This window comes from Podarcis tiliguerta (genome assembly GCF_965153285.1).
Source record: "Podarcis tiliguerta genome assembly, chromosome: 4".
NCBI lineage: Eukaryota > Metazoa > Chordata > Lepidosauria > Squamata > Lacertidae > Podarcis > Podarcis tiliguerta.
In genome coordinates this window covers 72,837,055-72,858,463 of record NC_139537.1, presented here as the reverse complement: position 1 = coordinate 72,858,463, position 21,409 = coordinate 72,837,055, and the positions used below count along the sequence as shown (strand labels likewise).

The window sequence follows — 21,409 nt, the reverse complement described above, 5'->3', positions numbered from 1 at the left end:
CAGAAGTAGAGCCCAACCTCTCTCACCAACAAAGAAATGAAACAAGCAAATGGTAAAGAGAACCCACACAAGTGACGCTGACACAAAACCCCACACATACACTCAGTAGAAGAATCGAAGCATTGCCACCCGACGCCACTCCTCTCACTGCTCCCCCCCCCTCCACCTCTTTCCCCCTTTTCTTCCTAACCTGACACGGTATGTAACACTAATGTCTCACAACAAATGAAACTGATCTGTAGAAAACACAACTTGAAAAAAGGGACGATGCACGTGTTTTTGTCAATTAAGAAATCTTTCATTTAAAATACATTTTGAAAAGAAGAAGTAAAGCGTGCAGATTATTTTGCTGTCTCGAAATTTAAGTGCTAGCCTGATAGCCACAAGCAACAGGGAACTGCAGGCCGCAAGCCAGAGTGCTCCACCCTTCCCCTTACACCTAGCAAAGAAATGCAACAGGCTGCTGTAAGAGGCCCACAGCGAGCTAGCAAACAGTCATGCAAGCTAGTCGCTTTTGCGGGCTTATTTACAGCAAACCGTAGGCAGGATTCGCTGTGGTTGGCTTCTTTGAACGATGCCTCCATGGCATTTGGTATTCCACATGCTTCCAAAAGGCAGTGTTGGGTGAGGATGGAGAGGCCATGTATTTTGCTCTCCATTTTATAGTTCCTTGCTGGTGAATGAGGTGCCTGAGAGACTCCTGCAGCCGTTCGTAGTCCCCAATTTCCTCCATTTCCAACAGAATCACTTTCACGTTATTTTGGATGAGGACATTGTAGAATGCGATCTGATGCTCGTATGCAAAATGTTCACTCTTGGCCAGCCATTCTGTTAGAAGGATGATCAGTCTTCTGCTCTTTTGTATTCTGCTTTCAATTGCACTAATAGCATCTGCCAATGTATAAAGTACGTAGTTAAGAAATAGCACAAGGCCTTTCCAACTCTATGGTGCATGTTTCAGAAGGCTATTAAAAATCTCAGGCTCAGAAGATACCCCCTATACCAACACTGGCCACTGCATCTAAAGTAAAGAGCACCAGGGGTGCAATCTGTCTGTGGTTTTTCAAGTGGTTTCTTGTGACTCTTAGAATCAGAGAGTTTGGAAGAGAAAGCTAGAGCATCCTCATCAGATGGCTAGCTAGGCCTCTGCTTGAAGACCTCCAGAGCCTACCATTCCAGAACTGGACTATTTCTGCCGCAGCTTGAATTGAGCCTTGTCTATTAAGGAAGAGCCCCCACCACAAGCAGGGCTTGCTTTTGGTGCTGAATATAAATTCAGTGCCAATTGCAAGCCCTGCTTGCAGACGAATAATTGGAACACACTCTAGTGATCTTTTGATGCCAAAGATCACCAGTGTTGAAGCAATGATTCTTCAACATCAACTTCATTGGACTGGTCATGTTGTGTGGATGCCTGATTATCGACTTCTGAAGCAACTACTCTATTCCGAACTTAAAAACCGAAAGCGTAATGCTGGTGGCCAACAAAAGAGTTTTAAAGACTCTCTCAAGGCAAATCTTTAAAAAAAAGTAGTATAAACACCGACAACTGGGAAACACTGGCCTGCGAGCGCTCCAACTGGAGAATAGCCTTTGCCAAAGGTGTCATGGGCTTTGAAGACACTCAAACTCAGGACGAAAAGGAGAAATGCGCTTGGCAAACCCTCATAGTGATCGACTCCCCCCCGGAAACTAATGTCCCCACTGTGGAAGGATGTGTGGATCCAGAATTGGCCTCCACAGTCACGTACAGACTCACTGTTATAACTGTGTTTATGGAAGACAATCTTACCTGGCTACAAGTGATCACCAAAGAAGAAGAAAGAAGAGTTTGATGGCTGTGGCTGGGGGCCAAGGAAGGAGGAATGCCAAACAAACAGGCCTTATTTGACCTGTGAGCTGGAGGTTCCCCAGACCTGTTCTAGATTATATTTTATTTCAGCTCCCACCATATCTGACCATGCATCAGGCTGGTCCAACAACACCTGTGTAGGGCCGCAGGTTCCATATCCATGATCTACCATACTGGAGCTCTGTGTTGACTAGCCTTTATTCTCAGGCTAGTAGTGGTATGTAGCTGAGATCATGGCAGTACAATTTGCAATTCACAGCTTCTTCATTGCACAACAGCTTACCTTCTCCAGGCAACACGTCTCTCCCATAAATGCACAATCTATACCCGCATTGTTTTTCTAAAACCTCCGGTAGAATCTGATGAACAAAAGAGCCCATAAAATTATTTTCATAAGTGTCATTTGTGGGATAGATAACATATGCATCATGTACTTTCCCATCTGCGAAATAAAACAAGAAATAGGTGAAAAGCTGAAAGATGAATTTCAGAAAGCTGTTATTTTTCAAGTTAGAAATGCAGAATTCATTTGGTTGTACAGGTTAAACAGCCGGATTACAGATTATTAGCACGCCTGTTTGTAAATCATATATGCAGCATGCTTAGCACAATTTTTAGAATGTACAAGCGTGAAAAGAACATGGATAGACTTGAAATTATTCAGCCCATTGAATGTGAATAAAGTTGCATGCACCATAGCATTAATTGTGCATATTTGTTATACTACAGTGGTACCTTGGGTTACCTATGCTTCAGGTTACAGACGCTTCAGGTTACAGACTCTGCTAACCCAGAAATAGTACCTCGGGTTAAGAACTTTGCTTCAGGATGACAACAGAAATCGTGTGGCGGCAGCGGGAGGCCCCATTAGCTAAAGTGGTCTTCAGGTTAAGAACAGTTTCAGGTTAAGAACAGACCTCCAGAACGAATTAAGTTCTTAACCCAAGGTACCACTGTATTTAGGATTATTATATCAAATTAATAAAGCTAAAGAGGGGAAATGAATTCCAAGAACTTGAAAGCACAGTCCTTAGTAGGGGCAGATCTACTAGGAAATTAATGAAGCTTAAGTCTCAGGGCCCCTAATCACAGGGGGCCCCAGAAGCAAATTCAGTCCACATTGCTTAAAATCATTAGGTCTAGTAGACCCAATTTGAGTTGCACAACTCGAATTGATTAATTTTTTTGTTGTATATGTTTCAACAATCCGAAAGTTTGAGAGTGAGTTGCACAGATGTTGTAATTGTGGTCACATGATTCTCCCCACTCCTTTTGACCCTCACAAGAAACCTACGAGGCATGTTCTCCTGAGAGACAGTAACCGGCCCCAGGTGAGTTTCATGGCTGAGTGGGAATTGGAACTCTGGTCTTCCAGGTCATAGTCCATTACAGTGGCGTAGCGTGGGTTGTCAGTACCCGGGGCAAGGCAAGTAATTTGCGCCCCCTAACCCGTGGATTTGCGCCCCCTAAGCCCCAGATGTTGCGCCCGGTGCGGCCGGCCCCCCCTGCACCCCCTCCACGCTACGCCACTGGTCCATTACACCACACACTTCCAAATTCAAGAGAAGCAAGTGCCAAGTGATAAAATCAACATGTCATGTGCCTTCTGAAGCAACTTGATCCAATTTAAGCCACTCCTGGTATTGCCATCGAAACAGAGTTAGTCCATCCTTTCCCACCCATTATAGCTTTTCATTGCTCTGCTCCCTGAAAGCAAATTTGCATTCCTCTTGTATAGTAATAACAATGATTTTTTTTATTTATAACATCAATCCTGAAAAGCTTCCCTAAACAGAGTTGCCTTCAAATGTCTTCTAAAAGTCAGATAGTTGTTTATTTCCTTGACATATGAAGGGAGGGTGTTCCACAGGGTGGGTTCCACTATCGAGAAGGCCCTTGTAGTGTGACATCCACTCAGATCCATACTACCTTTTATCACCATGGTAAATGTCCAGCTACATGAGGAGCCAGTCATCTGTAGATCATGGATAAATTCTTGGCTCTGGGACATGCAACTGCTCATTACTGCTTGCACAAACTGCGCATTCATACTCACCATCCCTAGATTTATAGCAGTTAAATATCCTTCGGACGCATAAGACAATGTCAACACGAAAAACATGGTAAACCATCACCAAGATCATTGTAAGACCTGCTAAAATAGCAAACACCACAATCACGTAGGTGTTGCTATGACCTGATGAAAAGAAAATATAGATGATTACCAAAAATATAAATCTATCCTGGGCTCTATTTTCAATCACACAAAACAGCAGTGAAAGTAGAGATGCTAGAATAATAAGTCTGGAGTAGACTAACCAGGATGTCTTGTGTCATGAGAAGGAGGGAAGGGCTGGAGCTCAGAGCCAGCTCACATGCTTTGCTGGGAAAGCCCTTCTCTAAATCTTGGAGAGGTGTTCCTCTGCAGTGCAGACAATACTAGAAGGTCTAATGGGCTGGCTTCCTGTGTAAAGGAACTTCCTGTGATGACCTCACTTCAATTAAACCCCAGGCCACCACTTCCCAGAATTAGTCCTCCCTCTGTTCCTTTATTGCTAGTCTCAGTTCCTGTCCCTGCGTATTGATGCTCAAAACAGACAAGGTGTATTCATTTGTGTACGGAGTAACTGTTAGACGTTATCAAATGGCGTCTGAGTTCTGTGGCAACTTTCTGGAAGACATTTGGCAATATAGTTCTGGACTCTTTAACCGAAGCACTGCAGATCTGTGCTTGTGTAATAAATAACTATTAAAACTGGAGGGTATCCACTGGTCAAGATGGCATTCTAAGTGTTTCTTATCAGTTAAAAACACTGTGCCAAAGCAGCTGCTCCTCCAGTGCCTGTTCTCCAATTAAAATATATGGCTTTTAAGCCCACATAGAAGAAAAACAGATAAAACAGATATGCTCCTTGCCTGTACATAGCAATTACTGTTGAGCCAACTGACTTTAACACCTTAAAACTTTTCAGAAAAAAACTAATTAAAACTACAACAGACTATGCATATCCAGGACCAGTAGTCTTACTCATCACCATCTTCACCTAAAACTCCAGCCTATGGTGAAGATTTACCTCTTTGCCCTGAATTTTGACACTTGAGATACATATTTTCAGGTCACTTTGTTATTGCGACCGTAATTTGTGTGAGACTGTTACAAAACGTGTTCTTAAATTGCTGTAACCTTGGGACCTTATGATGAAAGGCAGGTAGGAAATCATATTTATAAAAACGACAAATAATCAGTGGGCCCAAAAGCACAATTGTGGCAGGGAGACATATTTGCCTCAGAGCTGACACTGGCAGAGAAGGAGCAGGTTAAACCTCCTTAGGAAGGATGTTCCACTGCCCAAAGGATGGTGGACAACTCAAAACAGAGCTTCTGAGAAAGCTCTTCTAAGTACAGGCTGGGTAGGGTCATATTGGATTGTTGAATGATTGTCTCATACAGTGATTGCTCCAGAAAACACACCATGCTAGTGCTTCTGTGTCTTGACTGATAGTTCTCTATTGTCTCTGAAGTGAAATTCAAGGATTTAATAATAAATCTCTGAATGGCTGGAACCCTTCAAGTCTCAAAAGCCATTTTGGGACAAGGCCAGTCATTTAATTTTTGTGGTGACTGGGATTCTTACCATCTCTACAGCCAATAAAGGAACTCCTACTAATCTAGCCTATGCAAGAAGCCTAAAGGGTAGAAAGAAAAGATTGGCACCCTTAAATTGGCTGTACAGTGGTATCTCGGTTTTCAAACATAATCCGTTCCAGAAGTCCATTCGAGTTCCAAAATGTTCAGAAAGCGGAAGCCTCAAAACACAAGCCTCAATACAGAAAACTCAAAATGGAAGCCGTGTCTCCTGTTTGACTTCAGAGGCACGTTCGAAAACCAAGGCACTTACTTCCGGGTTTTCGGCATTCAAGTTCCGAAACGTTAGACTACAGAGGCATGCGAAAACCGAAGTACCACTCTACTTAAAAGGTTTTCTCATCGGATGGGAGACGATGTGAGATCTGTATGTCTTCTCCTGGTGGCAAGGAGAACTTGGAGAGCATGATTTTGATCAGACAAACAGCAAGGAGGGAATGGGTGCCCCTTAGATTGCAACTCCCACCATTCCAGATTACTGGCCATGCTGACGTCCCACTCAATTAGCATTAAAGGATTTGCAGATATTGCAAAAGTGGTGGCTTACCCTGGTAAACTTATCATACATTTATAGGAATGTTTCAGCAACTTCTTGAAGGGAGTGTAGTGATAGGGGTAACTATAAACATATGTGGAGGGGATGATGGGAATTGTAGTCTCAAAACATCTGGAGGGCCAAATTTGAGGAAGCTTGTGAACTAGCCTGTCCTCCCCAGTTGGGTGAGCTTAGCTGCGGCAATGGCCTCCGCCTCCTGGCACTCTTTCTGGCTTCCCCATGGAAGCCGCCATGAGAAGGAAGAGGAGGCAGGGTGTGTGGTCCACAGCTGCCACCCTTCCTGCTGCCTTTGGCCACCAGCTCATCTGCACAGTGACTACACAGTGTCACACACACACACCCCACCCAGCGTTGGCCAGGGGGCTTGCTTGCCAGTGATGCTGCTCATTGCTGGTGGGGCTGCAGAGATGGCAGAAGGCAAAGGAGGGGAGCGACTCTTCCTTGTATATTTAAAATACACCCTTCAAGAACTTGAGTTCCCAGGCCAGAGATGGCTGCATGTTCTGATTCGCTTCAGGTGTCAACATTTCCTGAGCTTGCCACACACAGAGCCTGCCCTGGTGACTTGCCACACATATACCCCTGTACCCTGTCAAACAAGTAACATAGGCCTTGTTCCAGCCACTTAGAGGCACTTGAGGAAGGCCAAGAGCAGGGATGGTGAGAGAGTTCTGGTGGGAGAGTTCTGATGGAAAGATAGGAACAACGTCATTCTTACGCTTTGAGATTTGACAGTTGCTGAACAAAGAGAGGATTAAAATTCTTCTCACCTTCACCTGCCCCTTTGGGCACCAGTGTCACTTCTGTTGTTTCAAACTCCAGATCATTGGCCAGGACACATCTAAAGGTTAAGCTGAGGTCTTCTTCTCTCACTTCTGTGATGCTTAATTCAGCCTCTGCAAACTGTCCTTCGCCAGGTACCATATACCTAGTAGAAAGAATGTCATTAGAACCAGCTCAGCTTTGGCAACCTAGAAGTGGAATTTGCTGCACTTGGTGCTCACAATGGGACAGTATCTTTTCAGAGCTAAACAAGAACTGTTGTTGTTGTCATTGTCATCATTCCAGGTTTTAAAAACTGATTCCAACATTTTATTTTTTTATTGCAACTGATTTTTTTGGGATATTAAGCTGTTATCGTTTAATATGCATTTTTGTAAACTACTCTAGAAATTCTGGCAGCATCATAAAAATTAGCTAATTAAATTATTTCTCCCCTCCCCCACCTCCTAACAATGGACATCTTTTTACTTACGATTTATTGGATGTAACAAAGCGGTTGGAATCGTTTGCTTCATCGAATTCCCAAAAGCTTAGGGCTATGTCTTGCTTTCCGTGGCCCAGCCATGCCTTACATAAAAGTTGCGCAGGAGAACCTAGAAGGATGAATCCATACATCATCAGCATAAAATTAGTCCCCCCAGGTCATCCGATGAAACCGAATGGGTGGAGATTTAGGACAGACAAACAAAAATAAACAGCTGAAGAAATAGTATCATTACCAATCTCTACTTCTATAACGTCACCATCCTTTGGATATAAAACTTTAGGAGATGTCAGTAAAAAGGAATCTGTGGAAGAGACAGAGATAGAAAACATTAGATTAATGTTTAAGCTGTGATTTCACAATTTAGAGTTATAGCTTATATCCATAATATTTTCCAAGTTATTTTAAATACAGCATCACTTAGATTACTTCAGTGTGATATCAGAAGAGTAATCCCTGTTGCTTATTTAAAAAAACAAAACAAACCAAAAATAACTCAACCCCACAAATATAAATTAGGATTACTGCTGAGTTCAACTCTACTAGAATTCAGGCTGAACTTTGGACCAGAACATTCAGAGATTACAGGGAAGACTTTCCAAACCCATTTTGAGACAAAATTGTAGCAAGGTAAAGGTAAAGAGTAAAGGACCCCTGGATGGTTAAGTCCATTTGAATTCAACTATGGGGTGTGGCACTCATCTCCGCTTTCAGGCCAAGGGAGCCGGCGTTTGTCCATAGTAAACTTTCTGGGTTATGTGCCCAGCATGACTGAACTGTTTCTGAAGCAATGGAACACAGTGACGTAAGCCAGAGTGCATGGAAATGTCATTTACCTTCCTGCTGCAGCAGTAACTATTTATCTACTCGTGCTGGTGTGCTTTCAAACTGGTAGGTTGGCAGGAACTGGGACAGAGCAATGGGAGCTCCCCCCGTTGCACAGATTCGAAATGCCGACCTTACAACTGGCAAGCCCAAGAGGCTCAGTGGGCTCAGGTGGCGCTGTGGTCTAAACAAAATTGTAGCAGCTGGAAGAAAGAGTCAAACCTTCCTTCTCAAGCACTTAAGTCCCAGTCAGAAAACCCCTATGCTTCTGGCTGCTTCTATGATTTTTATGGTTATTGTTGTTGTGTGTTTTTTTTTTGTTCTCCTTCTGAATGATGCCATGGCCTATGGCTAGTGCAATAAAAAGTTTAATTGAATTGACTAGAACAGCATAATACTGTAAAGACTGGCTCATCATTTCATACCACTTCAACACCAGTTTGTGCTAATAGGACCACACTATCTTTTAGGAACCAAAGCAACCTTGGTATGTACAAACACACTACGAAATATTTGTTTGTTTGTTTATAGAAGAAGAAGAAGAAGAAGAAGAAGAAGAAGAAGAGGAGGAGGAGGAGGAGGAGGAGGAGGAGGAGGAGGGGGAGGAGGAGGAGGAGTTTGGACTTGATATCCCGCCTTTCACTCCCCTTAAGGAGTCTCAAAGCAGCTAACAATCTCCTTTCCCTTCCTCCCCCACAACAAACACTCTGTGAGGTGAGTGGGGCTGAGAGACTTCAGAGAAGTGTGACTAGCCCAAGGTCACCCAGCACCTGCATGTGGAGGAGCGGAGACGCGAACCCTGTTCCCCAGATTATGAGTCCACTGCTCTTAACCACTACACCACTGCTGGCTCAAACTGGTTAATGTCCACTATCATCTTACCTCTAATTGTCAAAGGCGTTGTTGCAGTTACTGGAAATGCTCTTCCACCATGGTGGTATGTAAACTGGCAAGTATAGTATCCACTGTCACTTTTAATTGCATCAGAAATGTAAAGGATGTTTTTAACCGCTTTGTACCTTGCTCCATGAAGAAGTTTACAGTCCTAAAAAACAGAACATATATTCATGTTTCACCACTGTTTAATGACTTATTAAATATTACTAAAGGTAAAGGTCAAGGGACCCCTGACCATTAGGTCCAGTCACGGACGACTCTGGGGTTGCAGGGCTCATCTTGCTCTATAGGCCAAGGGAGCCGGCGTTTGTCCGCAGACAGCTTCTGGGTCATGTGGCCAGCATGACTAAGCCACTTCTGGCAAACCAGAGCAGCGCACAGAAACACCATTTACCTTCATTTACCTTCCCGACAGAGCAGTACCTATTTATCTACTTGCACTTTGGCATGCTTTTGAATTGCTAGGTTGGCAGGAGCTGGGACCAAGCAATGGGAGCTCACCCCGTCATTGGGATTCGAACCACCGACCTTCTGATCGGCAAGCCCTAGGTTCTGTGGTTTAGACCACAGCACCACCCACATCCCAATTAATTAATTAATTAATTAATTAATTAATTAATTAATATTACTACCGCTCCTCTAAATGTGAACTCCAGTGTTGCGTGCTGGCAAGCACGGCCTTTTTTTCCAGCCAGAACTCTCCGGAACTCAGTCCTGGCACTTCTCAGTTGGGTGCCATTGCCATTCTAAGAGAATGTGGGGAGTGTTCATGGTGAGTTCTGCCACCTCTGTCAACAAGACTGTAGTCAGGACAGAAAACTGAGACTCAAGAGGGAAGGATCAGCATGTTCAGAGGAGCCGAAGTTTCCAGAGGTTCATAATGCCTCTGCAAGTAAACTATCTGCATACTTGGGGCCGTGGGAAATTATAATGGACATCTTATGGACATCTTACACCTTGACTGCTATAGCCGAGGAATCCAACCAAATGGTGCACAAATATGTAACAGCAAACAATAAAACAATATTTTAACATTGTGTGCTGCAATGTATGTGATACCATATTGTCAACAGCCGTGTAGTCCCTTATTGGGAAGAAAGCCGGGATATGTATGAGGAAATAAATAATGATCTACCCATGAACAAGACTACTGCCATTTCCAGGGCAGTGAAGGATGACAGAATTAGTGTGTGGCCTCAGTGGTGGGGATGTTGGGGTCTCAAATTTAGCAGCCCTACACCTCTTGTGCTCCACTGCAAATCACAGTTGCATCGTCCCTGGCACCCCTGAGGCTCTGAACCCATCGCACTTTCCTAAATCCACCACACAGCTCACTCAATAATATGCCAGAGAGCCAGCCTGGGCATGAATGCTGAAGTCCTCCAAAATTTCAATGGCAAGTCCTAAATTTCACCTGCACAGTCAGAAAGGGAGTGTGCGAGCCTAGTGTCAGATTAATACATTCAAAAGTGGTTGTGTTCAACACTTACTTCATGGCAGAGGAGATGGCATCTCAGCAGATAATTGAGACTTTCCCTTCTCATGCTCTAGAGGAGGCTGGTGCTACACAGAGAACCGTTAAGTTCAACACTGTCTGTCTAGAACCATACAGCCAGATATTGATGATACATACCTTGAACCACTTCATATCAGATGCGTTCTCATAGTCATTATAAGAAGGGCAGAATATTTTAGCGGATCCAGGGCTTCCAGTTGTTTCCAAATAAAGAGCATCTTCATAATAACAAGTGCCTTCTATATTTGGATTTATTATGACACTCATCGTTTTAGGAGCATACCTGTAAACACAAAGCAACTCCCATATATTTTCTTAAGATATATTTTCTTAAGCTACTTTAAATGAATTCAAATCTCCAGGGCCTGATGAGCTGCATTCAAGGATACTAAAGGAGATTGCAGGTGTAATTTCAGAGTCTTTGTCTATTATCTTCGAGAATTCTTGGAGAACAGGTGAGGACTGGAGGTGGGGAAATGTTGCCCCCATCTTCAAAAGGGGGTGAAAGGAAGACCCAGTGAAATATACTCAGAGTCGCAAAGTGATTTCATGCTCTTTATTCAGCTCATAGTGGTGAGGAGGAATGAATGAAAGTCCCCTCAAAGTATCTGCTTTATATACATTCTTTACACAATGGGCTACACATGATTGGCTAATTCCGGAATTCTACTGTAAGCCAATCAGGTTGTGGATTCACTTCTATCTGGAGCATGATTTGGTGGTTCCTGCCAACCAATCATACTGCTGCATTGTTCTAGGACCAATCAGACTGCTGCATTCTGAATCCTATTGTTCTAGGACCAATCAGACTGCTGCATTCTGAATCCTATTGTTCTAGGACCAATCAGACTGCTGCATTCTGAATCCTATTGTTCTAGGACCAATCAGACTGCTGCATTCTGAATCCTATTGTTCTAGGACCAATCAGACTGCTGCCTTTTGGATCCTATTCAACTCAGTACATAACACCCAGGTAACTACTGACCGGTGAGCTTGACATAGATGCCAGGGAAGGTCCTTGAACAAATAATTCAACAGCCGGTCTGTGAGCATTTAGAAAAGGATGCTGTGCTTACTCAGAAATAAGTCATGCCAGACCAATCTGATTTCTTTTCTTTTTTTATGGAATTACAAACTTGGTAGATCAGGGAAACGCTGTGGACATAACGTATCTTGATTTCAGCAAGGCTTTTGGCAAAGTCCCCCATAATATTATCATGAGGAAGCTGGTAAAATGTGGGTTGAATGTGGGTAACTGTTAGGTGGATTTGTAGCTGGTTGCCTGACCTAGCCCAAAGAGGACTCATTAATGGTTCCTTGTCATCCTGGAAAAAAGTGACCAGTGGGGTGGGCCCGTTCTGGGCCTGTTGTTCAACGTCTTTATAAATGATTTGGATGAAGGAATTGAGGGGATGCTCATCAAATTTGCAGATAACACCAAACTGGGAGGGGTAGCTAATGTCGCAGAAGACAGAATCAGAATTCAAAATGACCTTAAGAGGTTGGACAACTGGGTGCAAGCTACCAAATGAATTTCATTAGGGACAAGTGTGAGGTTCTGCACTTAGGCAGGAAGAACCAGATGCACTAACATAGGATGGGGGACACCTGGCTTACTAGCGGTATATGTGAAAAGGATCTAGGGGTCTTGGTAGACCACAAGCTTAACATGAGTCAACAGTGTGATGCAGCAGCAAAAAAATAATAATAATAGCTACTGCTATTCTAGACTGCATCAACAGAAGTACAGTGTCCAGATTAAGGGAAGTAATCGTACTACTCTATTCTGCCTTGGTCAAACCACACCTGGAATACTGTGTCCAATTCTGGGCACCACAATTTAAAAAGGATGTTGACAAGCTGGAACATGTGCAGAGGAGGGCAACCAAGATGATCAAGTGTCTAGAAACTAAGCCTTACGAGGAGCGCTTGAAGGAGCTGGGTATGTTTAGCTTAGAAAAGAGGAGACTGAAGGGAGATATGCTAGCCATCTTCAAATATCTTAAGGGCTGTCACATGGAAGAGGGAGCATGCTTGTTTTCTTCTGCTCTGGAGGGTAGGACTCGAAGCAATGGCTTCAAGTTACAGCGGTACCTCGGGTTACATATGCTTCAGGTTACAGATGCTTCAGGTTACAGACTCCGCTAACCCAGAAATAGTACCTCGGGTTAAGAACTTTGCTTCAGGATGAGAACAGAAATCGTGCTCCGGCGGCATGGCAGCAGCGGGAGGCCCCATTGGCTAAAGTGGTACCTCAGGTTAAGAACAGTTTCAGGTTAACAAACCTCCAGAATGAATTAAGTTCTTAACCTGAGGTACCACTGTACAAGAAAAGAGATTCTGACTAAATATTCTGGAAAACTTTCTGTTCAGCAGTGGAACAGACTCCCATGAGAGCTGGTGGGAGTCCTTGGAGGTTTTTCAGCAGAGGTTGAGTGGCCATCTGTCATGGATGCTTTAGCTGAGATTCCTGCATTGCAGAGGGTTGGACTAGATGACCCTTGGGGTCCTTTCAATTTTATGATTCTATGACACACACTCATGCAAAGCTTCTGCTCGTTTTTTACTTACTCAGGATGGATGCATGTATAATTTCCATTGTCCTCAATGGATGCAGGCAGAAACCAAAGTTCATTCCCAGAAGCATGTATTCGGGCCCTTTTGTCTGTAGAGATGGTTATATCCCCACGCTGCCAGACCACAGTGTCATGCACAGGGCACTTTACAACAAAAGCCTCACCTTCTATTGTAAGCCCTGCAAACATACATATAGATTCAAAATTCCTTTGCAAAATATGAAGTGATGGGGGCTTGGACAAAAACATTCTGCATACCACCATCAGGAGAGATTTCCTAGCTTGTTTAATGCTGTTGGTAATGACATACTAAAACCAGAACTGTGTCTTGGAAACAAATGCAAAACAACAACAACAACAACAACAACAACATTCATCTACATGTGCCCTCTTCTGGATTAGGAATTGCACTTTTGACATGGACATGATCCAGCTCATGAATCTTCCCACCATCCCAGTACAAAGTGCATCCCTATCAAAAGATCCATCAAAGCAGTTCAATGAAGCCCAAATAAACACAGTGACATAGGCAGGCGTCCGTCTGCACTGGCTGAGTGGTCATAGAACCTGGTTTTCACTGATCAAATTGCAATGCTCATGGAAACTGGATTGGGGTGTTTATGTATATTTTAAGGAAATTTTTTAATGGTAATGGTGTCACATCAGCGCTGGAAGAGGGGGAAAACTAAACACATAGCAGAGTTCCCAAAAAATAGACCAGAGACAATTGTACGTCATCCAGCAGAGCTTTAATAATACTGAAATCAGCCATCGCCAAACTTGGCCCTCCAGCTGTTTTTTGGGACTACAGTTCCCATCATTCCTGACCACTGGTTGTGTTAGCTAGGGATGATGGGAGTTGTAGTCCCAAAACAGCTGGAGGGCCAAGTTTGGCCATGCCTGAATACGTAATGGTCACAAATCCAATACAGTCAGAATTGGCACAGTCCATAAAAAAATCCAGTTGCAGCACTTAAAATAAAACTTAGAAACTTAGAATAAGACTAAACCTTAGCACTAAGCATACAGAAGAAAACATCAGAACAAAGAAAGATGAAGCAAGAATGAGAGCCCTGGCTCCTCATTGCCTTACTATAATAGTCAGCATGACCTTGACAGAAACATAACAGAACCGGTTTAATCCAGCTGTACAAGGCTTCCCAGAGAAATAACCCAACCACCTTATTTCTGTTTCTCTCACATAGAAATTAACCTTTCCAGAACACTCTTAAACTAACCAGAATAGGAAAGATCTCTACACATCAGATTAATACTTTCTGCACTAAGAAATGAAAACTGACAAATGGATGTCTAGATCATTCTAGTTTAGATGCACAACTGTGACCAGCAGTTCATTCATTGAACAGAATGAATCAATCATATTCAAAGTATTTCTGTGAGTAAAATCAGCACAGAGTAAGACTTACAGTATTGCAGTTTCCCAGCAATAGCAGAGAAAGCCATGAGCAGGATGAAATACAAGAGAGTCATTGTGTTGCTAAATTGGGGGGGGGGGAGGGAAACACATTAGAAAAAGAAAAAAAGAAAGCCCTGTTATTTGACTCTTCAAAATTATCAGCATGCTGAAAGAGAAAGATCTACATTTTTTTCAATTGGAAAGAAATTGTTTTGCAAAATTCCACCTGAACAACTTGTGCCTTGTTGTACTGAATACTTGCACAGCATTTCGGTTTCAGCTCAGAGACTGATATTCAAATCATCCTCTACATTTCTTTCACAGTAGCACTTTTATCTTCTTTGTGGAAATCCCCTCCCACCTTCCATTTTATGAAAAAAGTTAAAATATCTGATTGTGAACTGCTTAGTAGCTGATAGACCGAATGTTCCAATATTCAGAATCATGATTCAAATATTAATATAGGATCTGGCTATAAGAAAATAACACCCAGAGCTGAGACTGTCCTACTAGAATATCTAGAACTCAGTACACTGGCTGCATACACACCCCACATTTAAGGCACATTCCCCCCCCCCTCAAGAAAGCTGGGAACAGTTGCCTACCCTTCAGAGTGCACCCATAGCAAACTACAGTTCCCAGGACTGTTTAAGTGGGGGATGCGCTTTAAATGTATAGCATGCGTATACAACCACTTACTATTGCAATGCTACTGTCCATGGTGCCACAACAGAAATGGAAGTTGTGCAGCCATCAGCCAGCTGTTGAAGCAAGCCACCTTCATTAATTCATTCATTTTATTTGTAAGCTACTTTTACACACATACACACACACACACACACACACACACACACACTCCAAGCAGCTTACAAACCAAGAAACATTACAAAACAATTTCATAACAACATAGCAAAGCGAAATTACAAGATTATGTAATGATCTTTTCCGAGCATTTCCGAGGGCAAGGATTATCTCAACGTACTTATTTATGAATTTATCAGCCACTCTTTACGACAAAGTATAACGAGGCAGAATACAACATATCCTAATTAATTATTATAATAATATTATTATTATTGCATATGACCCACCGACTGAAGAGTGTGAAATGGAGAAACTTGGCAGGTTCCCTGTTCCTCTTCCTTTCACTGAGATGCTTAGCTGATCCAAAACACTAAAGGGTTTTCATTATATCTATAGCTGAGGCTCCTCCTCCTGTGTGGTTTGTGAACTTACCAGCTATCAGTGTCATATGAAACGCTGTGCAGATAAGGATTTTGTTGAGTAAGCAAAGCAGCCACCTCCTCAAATTGCAAAAGTATTTCCTGAACTGATATTGTTTACAAAAGTTCTGTGCTTTCCCATCTCTCTGCCCAGCGGTGGCAAGAGCCTAGGGGGGTTCCTGGCACTCACCCAGGGTATGTGCTTCTTTGGAGAATTGAGACACGGCAGAGACAGTTGTAGATTTAAGAAATACGGTTTAATCACCTATTTACACCTTCAGTCTGCATAGAGGGAGTCCAGGTCTTACAGCATGGTCATTTCAAGAGACGACTGTGCCCCACAGCAGTGTAGCCAAGGCATCTTTCCCAGCCAGCCTTCCCAAGATGGATTCCAGACTCTGTTTCTCCTTCTCCTTCCCAGAATCCCTTGCTACCAGACTCCTTTTTCCTGTCACTTCAACACACACACCCATCACCTTGGCAACATCTGTCTCCTCAGACCAAAGGATTGCTCTCAGATGGCCCATCAACACATTTTGGCATGTTACCAGATTTGCTCTTCACTAGGCCAGCCAGGGATTCCTTGTCCGGCCCAGTTCTGCAGCTAGTACTTTCATCCATATACCAAGTGATCAAAAGCCAACCATTTATTAATTTCTAGGGTTTAGGAGGGTCCTCCCTCAAACCTATAACAATTTGTTAGTGCTTAAACAAAGTAATGATACAAAGTCCTGTGCAAAATGCCTACTGTCCAATAGCTGTAGCCACCTAACAATAACACCTGAGCCTGGCAGCTGGCACTCACGTTCCTGAAGACAGGAACAAGAAGGATTCTTCCTCATCCTGCTGTTTTCAGGGCCTGGCCACAGATGCCCTACATGCATTAAAACAATGTGTGAAGGCAATCATGTGGTTGTTATAAGAATTCTAAGGTCTCAAATATAGAATAAATGTTGACAATTGCACAAGGTAAACACACATGCAGTGGTACCTCGGTTCTTGAACTGTTGATGGACATTTCAGAACCCAAACACCGAAAACCCAGAAGTAAATGCTTCCCCTTTTTTGAATACGCCTCAGAAGTTGAACAGCTTCCACTGCGTGTTTTTCAATTTTCTCAGTTGAATTTGCAGGCAACCCTTTGCACCTTGGTTTTCAGATGTTTCAGAACTCAAACGGTCTTCCAGAACGGATTACATTTGAGAACTGAGATACCACTGTACATAAGTATATAAACCATGTATAAAACAGTACAAGAGAGCAATCCAAAAACCCTCTTGGCTCTCCTGAAGACTTACTTCCTCTGCCTCCTTAATCCGCCTTGCCTGAGAACATGTAGGCAGATAGCAATCAGGGGAAGTTCCTGAAGGGGTTCCTCTCCTATATCTATGAACCTCCTTTGTATTAATTGCCATTGTTTGCCCAGATTGAGGGATTGTCTGACCGGCATCCTGATTGTCTTATCAAATGCTATTTTTTTGTGTAAACTGTGTCTGGAACTATGTAAAACTTGCTAAATCCTCAGGAATATCGCACCTTGGCCTGCCTGAGCCACAGTAACCCCACCTTGTGTGTGATGTAATTTCTGACTGTTTGTAGAGGCAATGTCCTTCTCCATGCCAAAATGCAAACCCTTAAAAGAGATGTTTCTTCTGGGTTCCGGGTCTCTCTTGCCTCTTTGCTAGGAGGGGAGGGAACTCTGCTGCAACAGAAAAATAAAGATCTGCCTTGCTTTCACTGCATCCTGTCTCCATCCATTCATCTCTGACCGATTATGGACTTAGGGGACTCAGTCCCTTGGGGAGTTGCGCAGCAAAAGCCACTCACTCCTATTTTTCTATATCATGGTTAACACAGAGTAGCCCTGCTCTGTGTTAACCATGTAGCCTTCTGCATGTTTGGGCAACATGCGATGGGGCTCTATGTGCATACTAACAAGTCATTCAGGCGCTGCTCTTTCGAGCACATGATACCAGGGATTCCAAACCTTGAACCAGAAACATGTTTGGAGGCTGAGGACTAGTCTATGGATACAGTGCTTGACTGCTCCCCAGAAGCTAGCATGCATGAGGAGGAAGAGTTTATCTGGTGGTCTTCTCCTGGGTGGACTATCTTTCTTTGGAGAGGAGAAGCTAAATGGTAGGTAGGCTTGGCGGTCATTTTCCCTATAATCAAAAACGGAAGGGCCATTCCACCAAGCTACTAGGCACTTAGCCTACTGAGTTTAATTAGCAAACTTGATGCTGGACACCTGACATATTTCTGCTAGAAATTTCTAAGGCAAGTTGCACCACCTCCTCTCTTCTGCTGAGCTGTTCATTTTGGGATGCATGCCTCCCAAGAACCTATCGAGGAAGTGGTGCAGCCCACACCCAGTGCAACATAGAACAGCTGCGCACTGCTTCTAAGCTGGGCTAAACCAACTAGAAAAGCAGAAGGGGGGGTTGAACTGGGCTGGTCCTTGCTGAATGTGGAAAGGAGTTAGGCACTGCTTCTGAGCTAGGCTACACCTCACCGTTCCCTGTGCTGAAAAGAGGGGCACCCTCAGGCCCTTTGTGACAAAACAGGAGCCTCTGGGGGTCTCTCTCTTTTCCATATGGGGAAGACAAATGTCCAGCTTTATTTTATTTTTTTAAGCCTCTAGTCCATTGATTTATGGAAATTCAGTTGAGCAATTTTTTGCTCAATTGTCCTTATAAAGTAAGCCTGAACCCATCTTCCAGAATTCTAACCAATAACTCTAACTCTAATTCTAACTGTAAACTCAAAGAGTAGGTTGCAGGCAATTTTGTTTAATTGCATTCCTATTGGATTTTTTTAAAAAAATTCCTAACAGCTCAGTGTTAAATCTCACCATTGTTGCAACTACAGGGATGCAACTACAGTTAGAGGATTTCCCATGCTTTGCCACCAAGTAAGAGTTCTGGATGACCCAACCAGCAGTAATGGGAATTGTAATAATAATTATATATTGGTTCCATTAAAGAAAGTCCAAAGTCAATGTAAACTGCATTCAACTTTGTCTTATGGCAGTCTGTCCATCACCCTATAAATTAAGGTAACAGAAGCATGTTGGGGAAGGAAGGAAGGAAGGAAGGAAGGAAGGAAGGAAGGAAGGAAGGAAGAAAGAAAGAAAGAAAGAAAGAAAGAAAGAAAGAAAGAAAGAAAGAAAGAAAGAAAGAAAGAAAGCTCTGTCTTTCTTTATTCATACATTTTCCTGCATGTTGTTGTTTAGTCATTTAGTCGTGTCCGACTCTTCGTGACCGCATGGACTGGAGCACACCAGGCACTCCTGTCTTCCACTGCCTCCCCCAACCATCTCGTCCTCTGTTGTCCCCTTCTCCTTCTGCCCTCAATCTGTCCCAGCATCAGGGTCTTTTCCAGGGGGTATTCTCTTCTCATGAGGTGGCCAAAGTATATCAGTGAGCAATATGCAGAAACAGAAGAAACTGAAAAGTGAAGCTGCCTTTGAATAAGAGCGGCTGAGATGCCATTTCAAGAAGAAACAAATGTCAAGACTTTCCTTTGCTAAACAAAGAAATAAAAACCATCAAGAATATGTTTATAGGCATTTTTTGCAGACACTCACCCGGTCAAAGCCCCTATCTGAGAGCAGCAGTACAACATCGAACCACAGCACTATCATGCATTTCCAGGGGGAGAGATATAAGCAACTAAGTATTCAAATTTACAACTATTTTTAGTGGAAGGAAACCGGCACAGACAGAAAACTGATCAGTTAATGGAAAATAACAACTAGTTAAAATATTGTCACACACCACCCCAATCTCTGAGGGCTGCGAGATTGCAGGGGTCCCAGGCTTTTCCCCAAGGTTTGTGTTTCCTTCAGAATGAGGGACAGTGGAGGCTGTGGTGTCTTTATGAGATATGGTTTATTTACACATATATGCAACCTGAGCCTACAATGGGGGGGGGGGGACGTCAAAGAATTAACATCTCGAGAGGGTTTTGCTTCCCACATAGCCACAGCCTTGGATGTCAGCAGAAATCAGGCATGTCTCCCCTTCAGAGGCTTCAGCCTGTTTCTTCCTTCAGCTTCTAGCTTACACACAAACAACTCAGCCTTTACTGTATTTTCTAAGGGGAGGGGGCCACCCATTTGTTGTCTGGCACAGATCTGCTTCCTTGGTTACCTTAATGGCCTGTTACCTCACCAGCAAGCTAGCTTTCTTTCTTTCTTTCTTTCTTTCTTTCTTTCTCTCTCTCTCTCTCTCTCTCTCTCTCTCCCTCTTTATTTCTATTGTCCCTTTCTTTTCTTCCTCTGCTTTTCTCCTTTGCTTTGTATCTTTTGTAGCTTCAATTTTATATGGAAAAATCTCAATTAAAAAATCTTACTTTTTTTAAAAAAAAAAAGTTTTAGCACTTGCTGGATCCAGGAATTATAAGGATCTTGGTATACGGCCTATTCCCCACCAAACTAATAACAATATGTCATGGAGAAATCCTCTTTTTAGAATAAGAGGGAAATGTGCAAAGTTAAATACTGCTTTGTAGTTATAATTTAGGACTAGAATCAGGATATTTTTGAAATGTGTATGAATGTAATAATTCACTGTGTGCTTTCAAAGAATGGGGAAAGAACACCTATTAATAGCCATGACATCTGCTACAAAACAAGACATTGTGCAAGATAAGCAGCTTCAAAGGAAATTTCATCGTAAGCAGAACCTCCTCAGGAAGCTTGTGAACTTCTTAGAACTATCAACTGTTCGTTCTTCTGTTATTGGCAATTTCAGTTGTTAAGCAGCATTTGGTAGCCAAACATTTAGTCAGTGCTTTTTTTCAAAAAATATATATAAATGTTTGGGGGTAATCTTATTTTGAGTCAAGAAAACCACTATTTTATGGTTCAAATCAGGAAAAAGAAATACAGTAAATCAGGGATGTCCAACAGGTTGATTGCGATCTACTGCTAGATGCCCCTGAGGTTTTGATAGATCATGGTCGATCTCTGGCTCCCTTAGCATTGCTAAAACTGACTCCTGTCCCTCCCCCTCCCCCCACCCTCCATTGTTGTTTGATCTCTGGAAAGGAAGACGGAGCTTTCTCTGTGCTGAACCCCCCAAAACGGGAGTAGATTACTGCCAGTTTTTAATTCTGAAAGCAGATCGCAGTCTCTTGAGAGTTGGCTACCCCTGCAGTAAATGGGCAAAAGTACAAAAATTCACAAAATGTTTAGGGGCATACATACCCCTGCGTCCTCCCCCCCCCCCAAAAAAAAAGCACTGCATTTGGTCATAGAGTATTCTGCGTGCACGCAAGAAGCTTCTGCAGAACACCAGCAGAGAACTGAATGACAGGAGTCATTTCAACCAAAGCTGTATCCCAAATCTTTTTAACACCGATATTATTTCACAGCTCCTTCCAAATCCTTCATGAAATGGGCAATCGTTAGTTGCACTGCCACTAAAACACAACTTCCCAACACTTTATTTTTCAAATTCAAATTGCTATTCAAGAACAGGTCTAATAAATCTAAATAACAATCCAGCTGATTACTTATATTCTCAATTTCATGAATGACTTGTTGCTAGAAATACTGAAACTGCAGAAAAGGAAGGAAGGAAAAGAAATATCTAAAATGGAACCTGATCATGGCTTGGTGCCTGCAGC

At 42.9% G+C, this 21,409-nt stretch overlaps 1 protein-coding gene across 3 annotated transcripts; it reads right to left on the bottom strand.

Moving 5' to 3' along the window:
• Positions 1 to 276: 276 nt before the first annotated feature.
• On the bottom strand, positions 277 to 20,572 carry IL1RL1 (interleukin 1 receptor like 1). Of its 3 annotated transcripts, none has more exons than XM_083437899.1 (12): positions 19,558 to 20,572; positions 16,041 to 16,182; positions 14,563 to 14,633; positions 13,131 to 13,314; positions 10,677 to 10,842; positions 9,029 to 9,191; positions 7,557 to 7,625; positions 7,310 to 7,430; positions 6,825 to 6,982; positions 3,909 to 4,049; positions 2,136 to 2,294; positions 277 to 891 (listed from the first exon to the last, which is right to left on the bottom strand). In XM_083437899.1, exons 2-12 carry the CDS (start codon positions 16,061 to 16,063, stop codon positions 527 to 529), a joined length of 1,620 nt encoding a protein of 539 aa, XP_083294025.1. In that variant the 5' UTR covers positions 16,064 to 16,182; positions 19,558 to 20,572; the 3' UTR covers positions 277 to 526. The 3 variants fall into 3 exon arrangements, with proteins under 3 accessions (XP_083294025.1, XP_083294027.1, XP_083294026.1); XM_083437901.1 differs by lacking the exons at positions 16,041 to 16,182; positions 19,558 to 20,572 and adding exons at positions 15,252 to 15,313; positions 15,644 to 15,973; XM_083437900.1 differs by lacking the exons at positions 16,041 to 16,182; positions 19,558 to 20,572 and adding an exon at positions 15,644 to 15,972.
• Between the last annotated feature and the right edge of the window lie 837 nt (positions 20,573 to 21,409).

Coding starts and splice junctions, on each gene's coding strand:
- IL1RL1 (XM_083437899.1), bottom strand. CDS start 16,063: ATGCAGACTGAAGGTGTAAATAG. Junction 9,192..10,676: donor CTGATATGAAGTGGTTCAAG/GTATGTATCATC, acceptor TCTGTTTTTTAG/GACTGTAAACTTCTTCATGG. Junction 7,626..9,028: donor AACGCCTTTGACAATTAGAG/GTAAGATGATAG, acceptor TCTCTTCCACAG/ATTCCTTTTTACTGACATCT.